The sequence below is a fragment of the Syngnathoides biaculeatus genome, chromosome 5, assembly GCF_019802595.1.
Source record: "Syngnathoides biaculeatus isolate LvHL_M chromosome 5, ASM1980259v1, whole genome shotgun sequence".
NCBI classification, from domain to species: Eukaryota; Metazoa; Chordata; class Actinopteri; order Syngnathiformes; family Syngnathidae; genus Syngnathoides; species Syngnathoides biaculeatus.
Window position 1 is genome coordinate 33,214,832 of NC_084644.1, and position 18,573 is coordinate 33,233,404.

Sequence of the window (18,573 nt, forward strand, 5' to 3'; positions counted from 1 at the left end):
CAAGAAGGGTGACCGGAGGGTGTGTTCTAACTATAGAGGGATCACACTCCTCAGCCTCCCTACTGAGGTCTACTCAGAAGAGGAGGGTCCGTCGGGAAGTCAAGTCTCGGATTCTAGAGGAGCAATGTGGATTTCGTCTTGGCTGTGGAACAGTGGACCAGCTCCACACTCTCGGCAGGATCCTCGAGGGTGCGTGTGAGTTCGGCCAACCAGTCTACGTGTTTTGTGGACTTGGACAGGGCATTTGACGGTGTCCCTTGGGAAGTCCTGTGGGGGGTTCTTCGGAAGTATGGGGTACCGAACCCCCTGATACGAGCTGTTTGGTCCCTGTACGACTGTTGTCTGGGTTTGGTCTGCATTGCCGGCAATAAGTCAGGTCATTACCGGTGAGAGTTGGACTCCACCAAGGCTGCCCTTTGTCACCAAATTTGTTCATAATTTTTATGAACAGAATTTCTAGGCACAGCCGAGGCGTAGAAGGTGTCCGGTTTGAAGGCCTCAGGATCCCATTTCTGCTCTTTGCAGATTATGTGATTCTGTTGACTTCCTTAAGCCGTGGTCTCCAGCTCTCACTGGAGTGATTTGCAGCCAAGTGTGAAGCGGCTGGGATGAGAATTAGCACCTCCAAATCCAAGACAATGGTCCTCAGTCGGAAAAGGGTGGCATGCCCTCTCCAGGTCAGGGATGAGATCCTTCCCCAAGTGGAGGAGTTCAAGTATCTTGCAGTCTTGTTCACAAGTGAAGGAAGACTGGATCAGGAGATCGACGGATGGATCGGTGCAGTGTCTGCAGTGATGTGGAATTTGTATCCGTCCATTGTGGTAAAGAGGGAGCGAAGTGGAAAGGCGAAGCTCTCAATTTACCATTCGATCTATGTTCTAACCCTCACCTGCGGGCATGAGCTGTGGGTCGTGGCCGAAAGAACAACATCCCGGACACGAGCGGCCGAAATGAGTTTCCTCCGCAGGGTGTCCGGGATTTCCGTTAGAGATAGAGTGAGAAGCTCGGTCATCCGGGAGGGGCTCAGTGTCAAGCCGCTGCTCCTCCGCATTAGAGGACCCAGATGAGGTTGCTGGGGCATCTGATTCGGATGCCTCCTGGACGCCTCCCTGGAGAGGTGTTCCAGGCATGTCCCACCGGAAAGAGACCCCCAGGACGATCCAGGACACGCTGGAGAGACTATATCTCTCGGCGGGCTTGGGAATGCCTCGGGATCCCTCCGGAAATGCTGGAAGAAGTGGTGGGGAAAGAGAAGTTTGGGTATCCCTGCTGAAGCAACTTCCCCCGCGACGTGACCGGGAAAAGCGGCAGATAATGGATGGATGGATGGATGGATGGATGGATGGATGGATGGATGGATGGATGGATGGATGGATGGATGGATAGACAAGGAAGGACGAGCTGTCCTATTTGGAATAAAACTTTTTCACAAGTACATTTACAGTTGAAAAATGTAGCCCTATGAGGGCACAAGCCAGTGCAATCCGTAGGCCGGTCTCAAGCCCAGATAAATGCAGAGGGTTGCGTCAGGAAGAGCATCCGGCGTAAAACTGTGGCAAACAAATAGGAGCGTTCATTTAAAGAATCCCATACCAGATCAGTCGTGGCGCTGGTTAACAACTACCGCCCACGGCACAGCTAACCTGCAGGGCGTCAGTGGATATTCAGCTACTGTGGGTCGAAGACAAAGAAGAGGAGGAAAGTGGATTCGTCGGCAAAAGAAGAAGAGGAATGCATAGAGCCTACAACTGAGTGTAGGGACTTTGAATGTTGGGACTATGACAGGATAAGATCAGGAGTTGGTTGACATGATGATTAGGAGAAAGGATAATATATTGTGCATCCAAGAAAGCAGGTGGAAAGGTAGTAAGGCCAGAAGTTTACGAGCAGGGTTGAAATTATTTTACCGTGGAGTAGATGGGAAGAGAAATGGAGTAGCGTTATATTTGTGCAGACGTTGTAATCTGAAGGAGGTTACTGATTGTCAGGTAGTGGTAGGGAGAGTTTAGCTTGACAGCAGGGGATGGTGGTGTGTAGGATGACTGTGGTGGGTAGGAAGATTAAGAAGACAAAGGTAGAGCAGAAGACCTTTACGTGGAAGCTGAGAAAGGAAGAATGTTGTGCGGGCATTCGTAAAAAGGTGAGACAGGCTCTCGATGGACAGGAGGAGCTCCTGGAAGACTGGACTACTAGAGCCAAGGTGATCAGAGAGACAGGCGTGAGAGTACTTGGAGTGTCTTCTGGTAGGAAAGGGGAGAAGGAAACTTATACAATACAGAAAGTCGTACAAGGAAATAGATTAGCGAAGAAGAAATGGGACACCAAGAGGACTGAGGAGAGGCGAAAGGAATACATTGAAATGCAACATAAAAAAGTTAGAGGTGGTGAAGGCTAAACAAGAGGCATGTGATGACAAGTACAACAGGTAGGACACAAAAGAAAGGAGAAAATGATCTCTAAAGGTTGTTCAGACAGATGGATAGAGATGGGAAGGATGCGCAGCAGATGAGAATAATTAAGGAGCGAGATGGAAATGTGTAGACTGGTGCCTGCAGTGTGCTAAATAGATAGAAAGAATACTTTGAGAAGTTGATGAATTAAGAAAATGTGAGAAAAGGAGGAGTAGAAGAGGCAAGTGTAAAGAACCAGGAAGTGGCAATGATTAGGAAGGGGGAGGTTAGAAAGGCACTAGAAAGCATGACAAAATGGAAAGGCAATTGGTCTTGATACCTGTGGAGGTATGGAAGCAATTTGGAGAGATGGCTGTGGAGTCTTTGACCAACTTATTGAACAGAATAGTAGTGGGCAAGAAGCTGCCTGAAGAATGGAGGAAAAGTGTGCTAGTTCCCATTTTCCCATCAAAGGCAATGTTCCGAGCTGTGGGAACTATCGAGGAATATAGTTGATGAGCCACACAATGCAGTTATGGGAAAGAGTTGTGGAGGCTAGACTCAGGACAGAAGTCAGTATCTGCGAGCAACAGCATGGTTTCATGTCTAGAAAATGTACCACAGATGCATTATTTGCCTTGAGGATGCTCGTGGAAAAGTATAGAGAAGGTCGGAAGGAGCTACATTGTGTCTTTGTGGATCTAGAGAAAGCCTTTGACAGATTACCAAGAGAGGAACTGTGGTACTGCCTGCGTAAGTCTTTTGTGGCAGCGAAATATGTTAGAATAGTACAAGACATGTATGACGGCAGAAGAACAATGGTGAGGTGTGCCATACATGCGACAGAATAATTTAAGGTGGTGGTGCATTCCACGTTACAAGTCACTCCCAATTACTTAGTAAGAGTTGTTGTTGGTTGTTTATATTTGGCAGCACAGTGGAACACTAAAGCAACTGATTAGAATGTTGGACTCACATTTCAGCGGATCAGGGTCAAAATCCTGGCCACAGCTGTGTGGAATATGCATGCTCTCCCCATGCCTGCGTGGGTTTTTTCTAGGCGCACCGATTTCCTCCCACATGCTAAAAGCATGCATTGATTGGAGACTCTGAATTGCCCGTTGGTGTGATTGTCTCTTTGTGCCCTAGGATTGGCTGGTAACCAGTTCAGGCCATACTCTGCCTCTTGCTCAATGATAGCTGGGATCATCTCCAGCACTCCTGAAGCCCTGTGAGGATAAGCTGCTCAGAAAATGGATGAATCTTCATATTTGAGTTGAAATTAATTCCACTCGGAACATAAAAACATGATGTAGACTCTATTGTAAGTTTCCTTCAGCTTAGCCCATGAGGGGTCACTGCAGCATGACATCTCAGATGAGCACTCGTATTTGTTTGGCACAGTTTTTACTCTGGATGCCCTTTCTGACGCAACCCCTCATTGGGACTCGAGGCTCCAGTGAGATATAAACTCACAACCCCTGGTTTACCAAATCAATGCTCGAACCACTGAGCTATGGGGCCTCAATGTAGACTATATTGTGACAGTAATTATCCAGCCCTGGACATTAAAGATAGAAATGATCTTCAATTGCTGTTTCCACGAAATGACAGCTTTCTCCAAATATTTGTCCCTTTGCTACTTTGCTACTCTGCTTGTCAATCAAGGTGCTAATGTGAAAAGAGAGGATCTAGGACCAAGGTGTTTACTGATTTAAAAAAGGAGAGAGAAAGAGAGAGAGAGAGAGAGAGAGATAGAGAGAGAGAGAGAGAGAGAGAGAGAGAGAGAGAGAGTGAGAGAGAGAGAGAGAGAGAGAGGAGAGAGAGAGAGAGAGAGAGAGAGAGAGAGAGATCGATCTACCCAAGAGGACACAATCCAACAAAAAGAGATTTGATGGATTGCTGGTAATATGGGATAAGTCACGGGGGTCATTTTGTTGACTTAATCACACAAGACAGGTTTATTGCGTGTGTGATAAGATATTTTATTCTAAATTCTTCAGTGTGTCACTGGGGTACCAAAACAAGGTGGTCGAGTCCAATTTTTTTTATCGGTTCTGGCACACGAAGGGGTTTAAGGGAATTAAGGTTAAGGTTGGTTGACTGGTTTAAGTAAAGATGATCCGAAAATTAAGTCAAGGTTGGTTATGTAAGGAGTGCCAGGAAGAGGAGTCACTAGTATACATATTAATGAGGGGTTGGTGGTATGTGACTAAAGATATTGAGGGAAAGTATAACCAAAAAAAAAAAAAAAAAACGGGGCAAGGGTTGTTATGGGTCCTACGAATAGACAATACACGAGTTAGAATATTGCTTGGATTTTTAAGGGACACAGGATTTACGAGAAGTTTTTACTAAATTGATATAGTGTAGTATCTATGGAATTAAGCTTTTTTTTTTTTTTGTTCCAAAAATGGAACAGAAGGAGGCGGTAATGCTCCACAAAGTTGGCAGCCAACGCTGTGAAAAGAACAAAAGAGGTCGAACTTCCGTCGTAGAATGATGACGGTGACCTCTCGCCAAAATTGGAACGTGAGACAAATATAGTTTTACTAAAAGGGTTAATTAACTTTGTCGTTAATCATAGATGTAGCTGTAAAATTATGTTGTTGACACGCTTATTATTTTTGAATGTCTAGCCTGTTATCTATCTTATAGAATTGTAGGTGCGTTGGATTGCTTAACAGGATTGAGAGAGATGATCAGAACTGAGGTTGAGAATTTTTGGAGTTATATTTTTTTCGCGGCAAGGTTGAGTGAATTTTTGTTCTTTTGAATAGGTTTTCTTCTAAGAGTGAGGTGCCTTCGAGGCATTCGCAACATGTTGAACATTCCAACTCAGTCGTTCCCTTTGCCGAGCTCCCAACAGCGAGTCGCCAAGCTCGGCCATTCGGGGCGTGCCAAGGTAACAAGGACACATCTAATGAAACCTTTTGATTGTAAACGTTTATAGGAATTAATGGATAGTGTTCATGCGTCCTCATGTATGTCTGTCCTTTACAATTAAGGTTTCCTTGAAACCCGGTCACAGTATAATGGACTGGATTCGGTTCTCCAAAAGTGCTAAAGATCTAACCGGGTTGAGGGGGCGTCTGATTGAAGTTACCCAAGAGGAATTGCAGAAACACAATACCAGGAATGACTGCTGGACTTGTATACGAGGTAAGCTTCCACAGGCATTCACGAAAGATACCATTTAATTTGAGGACTCTTCTGGCTAAAATTGTGACTGAAAGGACCTTGTGTTGACTTAATTTGACTGACAGGCACGCAAAGCTGAAGTGCCATGGTAGTGAGCATCTAACCCAACACGAATGCAACTTCTCCCTATGTGCTTATAATGTTCCCCACTCCTGTGGTTTCAAACTATAATATGCACATTTTGGTATATTGGTATTGACAACTTCTGAAACACATGCCAACATAAGCTCATGGAAATATGAGTCTGACTGCAATATCATGACCTGTTCATCAACTTCTCTACCTTTTATTCTTTTGAACATAATATTGTCACTTGGCAACTATCCGTTCCAGGCTGACTTGGTCGAGGCAGTGTACACCCGTGACTGTCAGCAGACCAATGTGCATTGTGTTTGTATTTCTCTTTGTAGGTATGGTGTATAATGTCACTCCCTACATGGACTACCACCCTGGTGGAGAAGATGAGCTGATGAAAGCAGCAGGCATAGATGCCACTGACCTCTTTGATCAGGTGTGGATGTTATATATGTATATATATATATATATATATATAGATAGATAGATAGATATAGATAGATAGAGGCCCCATAGCTCAGCGGTTAGAGCATTGGTTTGGTAAACCAAGGGTTGTGAGCAAATATGAGCGTTCATCTGAGATGTCACACTGTGGCGACCCCTAATGGGACAAGCCGAAAGAAACTCACTATATATTATATTAAAAAAGAACTTACTATATTTTACATTAAAAAAGTGTTTCGCACGTTTACTTGAACATTGGGTTTGTCTTATATTTTAAATTATTGCCATTCATCCATTTTCCATTGCAAAAAAATAAAAAAACTCAAAGTGTTTGTCTGCAGGTCCATCGTTGGGTAAACTATGAGTCCATGTTGAAAGAGTGTCTGGTGGGCAGGATGGCAACGAAGCCCACTCAACCGATGAAAGGTATTTAATTGGAGGTTACTGGGCATCAATTTTCCACAGATTTTCCCTATTTGTGGTCAACTTAGTCCCTATGCACCATGAATAGTGTGGATCCACTATGTATAAAATGACCAAGTGAATTGTATTTACAATTAAAAAAAATACTCAGCTGACTCACCTTGAATGACTATACAGTTTTGGAAGTAATCATAGAGATTAGTAAATCAATATTAAGTGTTGCCTCTGACTGATGTGATTGTATTTGTTTAGGGTTCATCCGATGAATATACTTTTGTAATAGTATACTATATTTGGAACACATTGTAATTTAGGACTTGAGCTTACCCTGGGCAAATATGAAGGTATTGTGTCAAGGGAAATAAAGGGTTGATGAAACAATATGCAACTTCCAACTGTATGCAACTGTAATATGTACTGTATGACAATGTAATGTTCATCCTCTCATTTAATGGTGCTTTGAGAAGATTATCGACTATTTTCAGGGGCGCCGCCATTTTGGCGAGTCACGTGACCTATGTGCGCGGAAGTGACATATGAGGTGCCACACCAAAGGCTTGATTACATGGGACATCATTATGCCCAGCGCTGATTTCACGGATTTATCCTCATCTGATGAAGAAATAGCAGTTGATCGGGAAGACGGAGGAATACTTCCATACAGATTTGAACCTGTTGCTGTAAATAATGTTGAATATTCAAACGATTCTTCGGATGGGAATGACGAGCGAGCGCCGCCGAGCGGCGTAGACGTGGGCTGGGCCCCGCCGAGCGGCGTAGACGTGGGCTGGGCCCCGCCGAGCGGCGTAGACGTGGGCTGGGCCCCGCCGAGCGGCGTAGACGTGGGCTGGGCCCCGCCGAGCGGCGTAGACGGGGCTGGGCCCCGCGAGCGGCGTAGACGGGGCTGGGCCCCGCGAGCGGCGTAGACGTGGGCTGGCCCCGCCGAGCGGCGTAGACGTGGGCTGGGCCCCGCCGAGCGGCGTAGACGTGGGCTGGGCCCCGCCGAGCGGCGTAGACGTGGGCTGGGCCCCGCCGAGCGGCGTAGACGTGGGCTGGGCCCCGCCGAGCGGCGTAGACGTGGGCTGGGCCCCGCCGAGCGGCGTAGACGTGGGCTGGGCCCCGCCGAGCGGCGTAGACGTGGGCTGGGCCCCGCATCATTGCGGCCGAAGAACCATCCGAACATTCAACATTATTTACAGCCGCAGCTCGTTCGCCAGACTGCGTCATTTCCATCTGAAGAACCATCAATTACATTATCAAGATACAGTACATATTACATGACCTTTTGGACACATTGTTGAACCAAACCTCTCAAATTTCCCTTTAAGTTTGCCATTGACCATTTGGATGACACAGAGGAGTCATGGGAGAAAGTTTTGTGGTCAGATGAGACTTCTTTTCCTCAGTCACAGCATTGAAGATGGGTCGTGGCTGGGTCTTTCAACATGACAATGACCTGAAGTACACAGTCACGAGAACCAAGGAGTGCCTCCATAAGAAGCATACAAAGGTTCTGGTGTGGACTAGCCAGTCTCCAGACGTAAACCCAATAGAAAATCTTTGAAGGGAGCTGAAACTTCGTGTTTCTCAGCGAAAGCCCAGAAATCTGTGTGATCTAAAGAAGATCTGTGTGGAGGAGTGGGCCAAAATCCCTCCTGCAATGTGTCCAAACCTGTTGAACAACTACAGGAAAGGTTTGAACTCTGTAATTGTAAACAAAGGGTACTGTACCAAATATTAACATTGGTTTTCTCAGGTGTTCAAATACTTATTTGCAGTTGCATCACAAATAAAATGTTTTTAAAAATCATACATTGTAATTTCTGGATTTTTCTTTTTAGATTATCTCTCTCACAGTGGACCTGCACCTACGATGAAAATTTCAGAGCCCTCCATGATTTCCAAGTGGGAGAAGCTATAATATACAGTGAAGAAAATGGCTATTTGAACACCCTGCTATATTGCAAGTTCTCCCACTAAGAAATCATGGAGGGGTGTGAACTTTTCATTACAGGTGCATGTCCACTGTGCGAGAGAGAATCTAAAAAGAAAAATCCAGAAATCACAATGTATATATATATTTTTTTCTTTAAACGATTTATTTGTGTGAAACAGCTGCAAATAAGTATTTTAACATGTGTCTATCACGTACAATTCTGACTCTCAATGACCTGTTAGTCCACCTTTAAAAGTCCACCTCCACTCCATGTATTATCCTGCATCAGATGCGCCTATGTGAGGTCGTTAGTTGCATGAAGACATCTGTCCACCCCGTACAATCAGTAAGATTCAAACTTGTAACATTGCCAAGACCACCGAGCTGTCCAAAGACACCAAAGACAAAATTGTACAACTCCACACAGCTGGAAATAGCTGGGGAGAAATCGCCAAGCAGCTTGGTGGAAAAAGGTCCACTGTTGGAGCAATCATTAGAAAATGTAAGAAGCTAAACATGACGGTCAATCTCAAGAATCAGCCCAGGACTACATGACAGGACTTGGTCAATGACCTGAAAAGAACTGGGACCACCTTTTTCAAGGTGACTGTTGGTAAGAGACTAAGACATCATGGTTTGAAATCATGCATGGCACGAAATGTTCCCCTGGTCAATTCAGCACATGTCAGGGCATGTCTTAAGTTTGCCAATGGCCATTTGGATGATACATAGGAGTCATGGGAGAAAGTTTTGTGGTCAGATGAGACCAAAATGGAACTTTTTGGTCATAATTCCACTCACCGTGTTTGGAGGAAGACAAACGATGAGTTCCATCCCAAGAACACCATCCCTACTGTGAAGCATGGGGATGGTAGCATCATGCTTTGTTGGTGTTTTTCTGCATACGGGACAGGACGACTGCACTGTAGTCAGGAGAGGATGACCTATATTGTGAGATTTTGGGGAACAACATCTTTCCCTCAGTCACAGCATTGAAGATGGATCGTGGCTGGGTCTTTCAACATGACAATGACCCGAAGTACACAGCCAGGAAAATCAAGGAGTGGCTCCGTAAGAAGCATATCAAGGTTTTGGCGTGGCCTCCCCAGTCTCCAGACCTAAGCCCAATAGAAAATCTTTGGAGGGAGATGAATCTCTGTGTTTCTCAGCGACAGCCCAGAAACCTGTCTGATCTAGAGAAGATCTTTGTGGAGTGTGCCAAAATCCCTCCTGCAGTGTGTGCTAACCTGGTGAACAACTACAGGAAATGTTTGACCTCTGTAATTGCAAACAAAGGTTACTGTACCTGGTTTTATCAGGTGTTCAAGTTATTATTTGCAGCTATATCACACAAAAAAAATCATACATTGTGATTACTGGATTTTTTTTTTAGATTATACCTCTCATAGTAGACATGGACCTATGATGAAAATTTCAGACCCTTCAATGATGTCAAAGTGAGAGAAGTTGCAATATAGCAGGATGTTCAAATACTTATTTTCTTCACTGTTTATTTAATTGAGGTACAATTTTTTTTTTTTTTTTTTAAATATAATTTTGTCAATCCTCTCCCTTACCTCTGTTTTCTTCTTAGCAATTAACACTCCAACTCTACCAGTCTTCACCCCATCTAACCAAGTGTCTCCTCTGGGCATCAAAGACTCTCGACCTCGGTAAAAAAAACAACAACTTTGCAACATAGTTAAAACCAATGTGAAATTTATGTATTTCCCCCCTCCTGTTTCATCTGTCTGTTGTCCATGCAGGTTTCACTGGTTCCAAACTGCAAAAACACTACACCTGGTTATTGATGCCCAAAGGATGGTACAGTGTTCCCCCATATGTTCCTTATGCCCCTGCGTATAACAAAAATCCACGAATGATGGATGCAGTATTAACATACCTATGTAAGATAAATGCCACATTTTTACAACCATGAGACACACTTAAGTCTTAAATTTTCTCTAAAATGTTCAGCATAACTTTTGTGCACAATTGTTGTGTAACTTGTCCGATGAAGTATACTTGAACACACTGGTAACATTGTTATCATGTATGCTTGCATATTTTTGAGTGTTTGTAAGATGCTATGTGATGACGCTCAACGCAGAGAGGAATACAGTCATCCCTCATTTTTCACAGTACCAGAACCACCCGCGAAAAATGAACTACCATGAAGTAGCGGGGATGTATGTTTATGTAGGTACCGGGATGTTTAAGCTACACAAAACAGTTTTTGTACTTTTGTATATTTGAGACAAAACAGGTATTTAGTTAAATCTTTAATTATAAAACCTTATAAATATATAAATTCTTATAAATGTATAATATAATGATACATTATAAAACACTTACTGTATTATATCACTGTATATTCACCATTCATCACTCAGAAACCTCTGCTGGAGCTCCCATGTGGGTACCAGAATGTTTAATCTACAATACAGCATTTATACTTTGTCCATTTGAGACAACAATTACACAAGTGTCCAGTTAATAATCAACATTTTTTTATTGCAGTTCAGAAGGTCGCAAACAAAGCAATTGTGTGGTCTTCTCGTGTAGCACCGAATGCCCACGACACCTTGTTTTGACATCACTTCCGGCGCGCCACCGTGGCACCCACTTCTGTTCTGCTGGGGCTGCCGTGTGGGTACCAGAATGTTTAATTAACAGTACAGCATTTATACATTGCCCACTTGAGACAAAGATTACAGGAATACAAGTGTCTATATAATAATAAAATGAGATTTTTAGTGCATTACAGAAAGTCTCAAAGCAAACACCTGGTCTTCTCATATAGCATCAAATGCCTGTTGCGCGTTGTGACGTCACTTCAGGCGCGCCGCTGTTGCATCACTTCAATTTCCCCGGTGTGGCGCCCCCTCCTTGACAAGAGGAACTTTGGCTCGTGAGGACATTATGGCCAAATCGCCACAAATCGTCTTTTTCCTTAGGGCGTTCCGAAACGTAACAAACGCTTGACAAATAAAGCAACCGTGAGTCAATAAGGAAACAAAGCAAACGCAAGTCAATCGAAGCATATTAAGCTTAGTAAAAGACCATTCAAAGCAAAAAAGAAAAGCAAATATGAGCAACTTTATGTACAATTAATCCATTTAATCCAACACCCTGTACAAGGACATAATGCCGTCAATACAATTCCTTAACTCATACCATATTGTCGCACGCTTTTGAAAATTTTCAAAGCAACCTTTGTTTCCGAAAAGCCTCGTCCTCAGGGTTGAATGCTTCATTGCAGCTTCAGGTTGATGCTTACCACATCGTTCTTGATGTGGCATGCTGCTGATTCATTCACACCATTATGGATCCACACAAACGTAGCTTCTGCGGTCTTTGATCATGTCCAAAAGTTTCATTTTTTTGCCGCCCCATCAGCTCCCTTCCTTCCTCTTAGTCATTGTGACCAGGCTGTTTTTCTGCAATCCTCTGTCCACAAAACGAAAGTGGCTTCACCAAGGAGGGATCCGAATCAGATGCCTCAGCCACCTCTTCTGGCTCCTCTCAGTGCAGAGGAGCAGCAACTCGACTCTCTCCTGGATGACTAAGCTTCTAACCCCGTCTCTCAGGGAGACTGAAGACATCCACTGCAGGAAACTCATTTTGGCTGCTTGTATCTGGGATCTTGTTCTTTCCGTAATGACCCTCAGCTCATAACCAGAGATGTAGGGTATGAAGCTGTGCTATTAGGACTGTGGAGCTTCACATCAAAGGGCTGACAATAATGAGGAATATAGGAAACCAAGACTCTTCGAATTCAAAAAATGTTTCCTCACAAACGCCATGGATGGCACAGAAGATGACATGCTGGGATCATTGTTCGTAATGCAATGCAGGAGGCACCCGAACTGGACCAGCTCGTCAATGAGTTCCAGAGCGATGCAGTGAAAGGTGCTATCTTTTTCAGATTGGAGATGACTCAGATGCTTCTTATATTCTTTCTTTCTTTATCTTTATATTCAAGAATGTGCCGACCAATGTGGCAGCCTTCAGCATGCTCTCCCTGGTATTGTGTATGTTTGTTAGTTTTTCGGGTGTTAGGGACTCAAGTACACAAGAAAGGACTTGCTAACTATCAGTATTTGGTCATAATTCCACAAACTGTGCTTGGAGGAAAACAAATGAGTTCCATCCAAAGAATAGCATCCTTACGATGAAGGATGGTATCATGCTTTGGGAATGTTTTTCTGCACATGGGACAGGACGACTGCATTGTATTTAGGAGAGGATGACCGCGGCCATGTGTTGTGAAAGTATGGGGAACAACCTCTTTCCCTCAGTCAGAGCATTGATTGGTCGTGGCTGGGTCTTTCATCATAACAATGACCCGAAGCGCACAGCCAGAAAAACCATATGGAGTGGCTCCGTAAGAAACATATCAAGGTTCTAGCGTACCTTACCCAGTCTCGAAATCTAAACCCAATAGATCTTTCTATCTTTGGAGGGAGCTGAAACTCCGTGTTTCTCAGCGACAGCCCAGAAACCTGTCTGATCTAGAAATCTGTGTGAAGGAGTGGGCCAAAATCCCTCCTGCAGTGTGTGCAAACCTGGTGAACAACTACAAGAAACGTTTGACATCTGTAATTACAAAGACAGGCCACTGGTTTTCTCAGGTGTTCAAATACTTATGTGCAGCTGTATCACACAAATTAAAAAAATCATACATTGTGATCTCTGGATTTTTCTTTTAGGATTATCTCTCTCACAGTGGACATGGACCTACGATGAAAATTTCAGACCCCTCCATGATTTCCAAGTGGGAGAACTTGCAATAAAACAGGGTGTTCAAATACTTATTTTCTTCACTGTATTTATTACTGCTACAGCAGCACATGCACAAAGATTATTATTGCTTGTTGCATAGACAATTTTTTGAAAAACAATACAAGTACAAACCTAAATACAGATAATTCCCAATATTTTGAGCATACGAATAGCAGCAAATTGCTCGTGCTCATTGTACATTGGTCAAAGGGGTTTCCAGATTTTTCTTAGGTCAACTTTGGGGGTCCGCATTATACTTCAGGATGCATTATATATGAAAAATTATGGTAAATCAATCTCAGCATAAATGGGGGTTTGCTTTAAAAAGAAAAAAATGAAAAGAAATTTGTGATTTGAATATAAGATGGTGAACAAATGAGCAAAACGTGATTTCTTGTTAATTTTGTTTTCAAAATATGCAGTGGGCTTAAATTTACAACTAAATACTTTTGTTGGAACCTTTTGAAAAAAATTTGAATTTCGAACTTGTATATGTCCATTATTGTGTGTCTTGACATTATGAAGTGCAGTGAGACACTTGACACACTTATATTAAGGATGAATATGAGACATAACTAAAAAGTCGCATATACCCTAGACGCCAGAAGTTTACATTCACTGTGCCAAAACATACATTTAATTTTTTTGTCTCACTGCAGTCAAATCAGACGAAACCTCTGCTGTTTCAGAGCAGTCAGGATCACCATAATTAATTAACTGTCACAATAATTAGTTTCTCAGACAAAGTTATAGTTTTCTTCGAGGGCAAAAGTTTACATACATTTCATTAGTTTCAAGTAGCCTGTCCTTTGAACTGCATGACATCAAAGTTTTTGGTAACTTCTGCCAGCTTCTGACAGTACTCTGCTGAAACCCCGGCCCATTCTTGCTGACAGAAGTGGTGTAACTGACTCAGATTTGTTGGTTGTCTTGCTCGCACACGGCTTTTCAGATCTGCCCATATATTTTCGCTGAGATTCAGATCAGGGCTTTGTGATGGCCACTCTAAAAGATTGACTTTGCTATCCTGTAGCCACTTTTTAACCATTTTTGCAGCATGCTTAGAGTCATTGTCCATTTGGAAGACTCATTCGCACCCACGTTTTAGCTTCATGGCCCATGTCTTGAGACGTTGCCTTAATATCTCTATGTAATGTTCTTTCTTCCTGATGGAGTTTATTTTATGAAGAACTCTCGTTCTTACTGCACCAAAACAGCCCCACAACATGATGCAACGTCCGTGCTTCACAGTTAGTATGTTGTTCTCAAGTCTCCCAAGTTTCCCCTTTTTTTTCCTCCAGATATAACATTGGTCATTATGGCCAAATAGCTCCACTCTAGTTTCATTGGACCACAGGACATGTCTCCAGAAGTTAAGATCATAGACTTGGTGTCTTTTTGCAAACTTTAACCTGGGTTTTTCATGTTCCTTTCGGAGTAATGTCTTCATTCTCGTAGAGTACCCTTTCATGACCTGTGTTGGTGCAGCAATTGTTTCACTGTGGGGAATGACACTTTCTTACTAAATTCTCCAGCATCTTCTCAACGTCTTTAGTTTTTGTTCTGGGGTTGATTTGCACATTTTGGAAGAAAACATGTTCATACAGTGCCTTGTGAAAGTATTCGACCCCCTTGAACTTTTCAACCTTTTGCCACATTTCAGGCTTGAAACATAAAGATATAAAAGTCAAGAATCAACAACAAGTGGGACTCAATCGAAGCAAAATGAAATTCAGTGGATGTTTTAACCTTTTATAACAAAAAAAATCGAGAAATGGGGCGTGTAATATTATTCGGCCCCCTTGCATTGGTACTTTGTAGTGCCACCTTTTTGTTGCAATTACAGCTGCAAATCGCTTTGGGTATGTCTCTATCAGTTTTGCACATCAAGAGACTGAAATTCTCGCCCAATCTTCCTTGCAAAACAGCTCGAGCTCAGTGATGTTGGATGGAGAGCATTTGTGAACAACAGTCTTCAGGTCTGCCCACAGATTCTCGATTGGATTCAGGTCTGGACTTTGACTTGGTCATATTAACACCTGGATACGTTTATTTGTGAACCATTCCATTGGAGATTTGGCTTTGTTTTGGATCATTATCCTGTTGGTCTATAAATCTCTGTCCCAGTCTCAGGTCTTTTGCAGACTCCAACAGGTTTTCTTCCAGAATGGTTCTGTATTTGGCTCCATTCATCTTCCCATCAATTTTAACCATCTTCCACCATGAGGCTGCCACCACCATGTTTGACAATGGGGATAGTGTGTTCACGGTGATGAGCTGTTGCTTTTATGCCAAACATATCATTTTACATTGTGGCTAAAAATTTCGATTTTGGTTTCATTTGAGCAGAGCACCTTTTTCAACATGATTGGTGTATCTCCCAGGTGACTTGTAGCAAACTTTAAACGAAACTTTTTATGGATGTCTTTGAGAAGTGGGTTTCTTCTTGCCACTCTTCCATAAAGGCCAGATTTGTGCAGTGTACGACTGATTGTTGTCCTATGGACAGACTCTCCCACCTCAGCTGTAGATCTCTGCAGTTCATCCAGAGTGATCATGGGCATCTTGGCTGCATCTCTGAGCAGTCTTGTCCTTGTTCGAGGAGAAAGTTTAGAGCGACGGCCGGGTCTTGGTAGATTTGCAGTGGTCTGATACTCCTTCCATTTCAATATGATTGCTCGCACAGTGCTCCTTGAGATGTTTAAAGGTTGGAAAATCTTTTGTATCCCAATCCGGCTTTAAACTTCTCCACTACAGTATCTCGGTCCTGCCCGGTCTGTTCTTTGATCTTCATGATGCTCTTTGCACTTTAAACAGAACCCTGAGACTATCACAGAGTAGGTGCATTTATACGGAGGCTTGATTACACACAGGTGGATTCTATTTATCATCATCAATCAACATTGGATCATTCAGAGATCCTCACTGAACCTCTGGAGTGAGTTTGCTGCACTGAAAGTAAAGGGGCCAAATAATATTGCACGCCCCACTTTTCATTTTTTTTTATTTATTAAAAAAGTATAAAATATCTAATAAAATTCTTTCCACTTTACGTTTGTGTCCCACTTGTTGATTCTTGACAAAAAAATGTAAATTTTATCTTTTGTTTGAAGCCTGAAATTTGGTGAAGGGTTGAAAAGTTCAAGGGGGGGTGAATACTTTCACAAGGTGCTATAGGTAAAAAATGTGGCAAAAGTGGCAAGAAAAAAAGAAGGGTAAAATGGATAATCATCATGTACCCAAACAGATCAGACAACTTTCTGGGCTGTCGCTGGGAAACACAGAGTTTCAGCCTCCTCCAAAGATTTACTATAGAGTTAAGGCCTGGAGACTGGCTCGGCCACGGCAGAATCTTTATATGCTTCTTACGGAGGCACTCCTTGGTTTTCCCAGCTACGTGCTTCGGGTCATTGACTGTTGAAAGACCCATCTTCAATGCTCTGACTGAGGGAAAGAGGTTGTTCCCCCAAATCTCACAATAGATGGCCCATGTGTGGAAAAACACTCCCAAAGAATGATGCTACCATTGCCATGCTTCACAGTAAGGATGGTGTTGTTGGGATGGAACTCATCATTTTGGTCTCATCTGACCACAAAACGTTCCCCCACGACTCCTCTGTATCATCCAAATGGTCATTGGCAAACTCAAGACGGGCCTTGACATGTGCTAGTTTAAGCAGGGGAACCTTCTGTGCCGTGCGTGATTTCAAACCATGACGCGTTAGTGTATTACCAACAGTGACCTTGGAAACGGTGGTCCCAGCTCTTTTCAGGTCATTGACCAAGTCCTGTTGTGTAGTCTTGGGCTAATTCCTCACCTTTCTAAGGATCATTGAGACCCCACAAAGTGATATCTTTCATGGGGCTCCACTCCGATTGAGAATAACCGCCATGTTTAGCTTCTTCCATTTTTCCAAGATTGCTCCAACAGTTGACCTTTTTTCACCAAGCTGCTTGTCAATTTCTCTGTAGCCCTTTCCAACTGTGTGGAGTTGTACAGTTTTGTCTCTTGTGTCTTTGGACAGCTCTTTGGTCATGGCCATGTTACAAGTGTCTTACTGATTGTACGGGGTGGACATATGTCTTTATGCAGCTAACGACCTCACACAGGTGCATCTGATTAAGGATAATACATGGAGTGGAGGTGGACTTTTAAAAGCGGACTAACAGGTCTTTGAGGATCAGAATTCCAGCTGATAGACCGGTGTTCAAATACGTATTTGCTGCTATATCACACAAATCGTTAAAAAAAAAAAATCATACCTTGTGATTTCTTTTTTTTATTTTTAGATTGTCTCTCTCACAGTGGACACGCACCTACGATAAAAATTTCATTTGCATGATTTCTAAGTGGGAGAACTTGCAATATAGCAGGGTGTTCAAATACTTATTTTCTTCACTGTATGTATTTACTTTTTTCATGCGTTATTGTCATTTTCTAGGTACCCAACATGGAATCAACCATTGTTGATCTTGAAGCTGGCATACTACGTGTAGAAGTGCTCCTTGGAAAAATGTCGTACATGCTACATTTACGTGAGTAGACATGGCAGTTGAAATTGTACTTTTTCATACAAAAACATTGTATTTGTTAGTTGGTTGTATAAGATGTTTATTATGAAAATTAATATGTAATTGTTAGAATGTAGTTTTAGGTAAAGGCGTAGAAAGTCTGGAAAATGGCTGTTTCCGTATTGTTTCCCAACATAACATAATGTCGCAATTTAATGCAACATAATTTACTATTTCCAAAGTTTAACATATGCAAGGGATATTTTCTTCACAAACCACACTATATATTAGGCTTTACACAGTCAGGATTTTTGGGCCAGTCGGTTAGTTTAAAAATAAATAAATCTGATCACAAGATGGAGCATTGTTTGAGACCTGTTTATTTTACTGTTTATAAAGAGGCAACCAACCAAAGGAAAAGGGGTGGTCTTAGCCAAATATGGACAAAGCTGAAAAAAGCAGAAGTACCTGTATGAGAGGCCTTACCTCAACACTGAAAAAAGCTTTTTTTTTTTTTTTTTAAAATGAAATTGACACTTTTTGTATTAAATTCATGTTTGAGTCACATTATGGAGGTCTAAAATTTGGGAACCTTAATCACTGCATAGCAGCGCCGTGAATTCAAAGTGTCCAGAATTTGTCCGACGGCTTTGGTTCTCTGTTGAGCTTCAAATGATTTTACTCCCAAAGCATTTACACAATTTACTCTTATAGTTAACAAATATGCTCATTGTCCCAGAGATTTATTGTAAAATCTTGTTGTTTTAGGTCTTTTGGATAATGTTGATGGAGACATTGCTGGTAAGA

General features: G+C 42.6%; 1 protein-coding gene across 6 annotated transcripts in view; it reads left to right on the top strand.

The window, feature by feature from the left end:
* The first annotated feature begins 4,826 nt into the window (after positions 1–4,826).
* The window catches only part of LOC133500475 (cytochrome b5 reductase 4), a 97,853-nt gene continuing 84,106 nt past the window's right edge, over positions 4,827–18,573 (top strand). For 3 of the 6 annotated variants that reach the window (XM_061819160.1, XM_061819163.1, XM_061819166.1), the window contains exons 1-9: positions 4,827–4,922; positions 5,171–5,295; positions 5,399–5,552; positions 6,002–6,102; positions 6,452–6,536; positions 10,064–10,142; positions 10,236–10,293; positions 17,697–17,790; positions 18,535–18,567. In XM_061819160.1, coding sequence (XP_061675144.1) covers positions 5,212–5,295; positions 5,399–5,552; positions 6,002–6,102; positions 6,452–6,536; positions 10,064–10,142; positions 10,236–10,293; positions 17,697–17,790; positions 18,535–18,567 — 688 coding nt within the window. In that variant the 5' untranslated portion in view covers positions 4,827–4,922; positions 5,171–5,211. Of the gene's footprint in view, positions 4,923–5,048; positions 5,104–5,170; positions 5,296–5,398; positions 5,553–6,001; positions 6,103–6,451; positions 6,537–10,063; positions 10,143–10,235; positions 10,294–17,696; positions 17,791–18,534; positions 18,568–18,573 lie in introns of all 6 variants that reach the window. The other 3 variants (XM_061819164.1, XM_061819165.1, XM_061819162.1) reach the window with 2 other exon arrangements.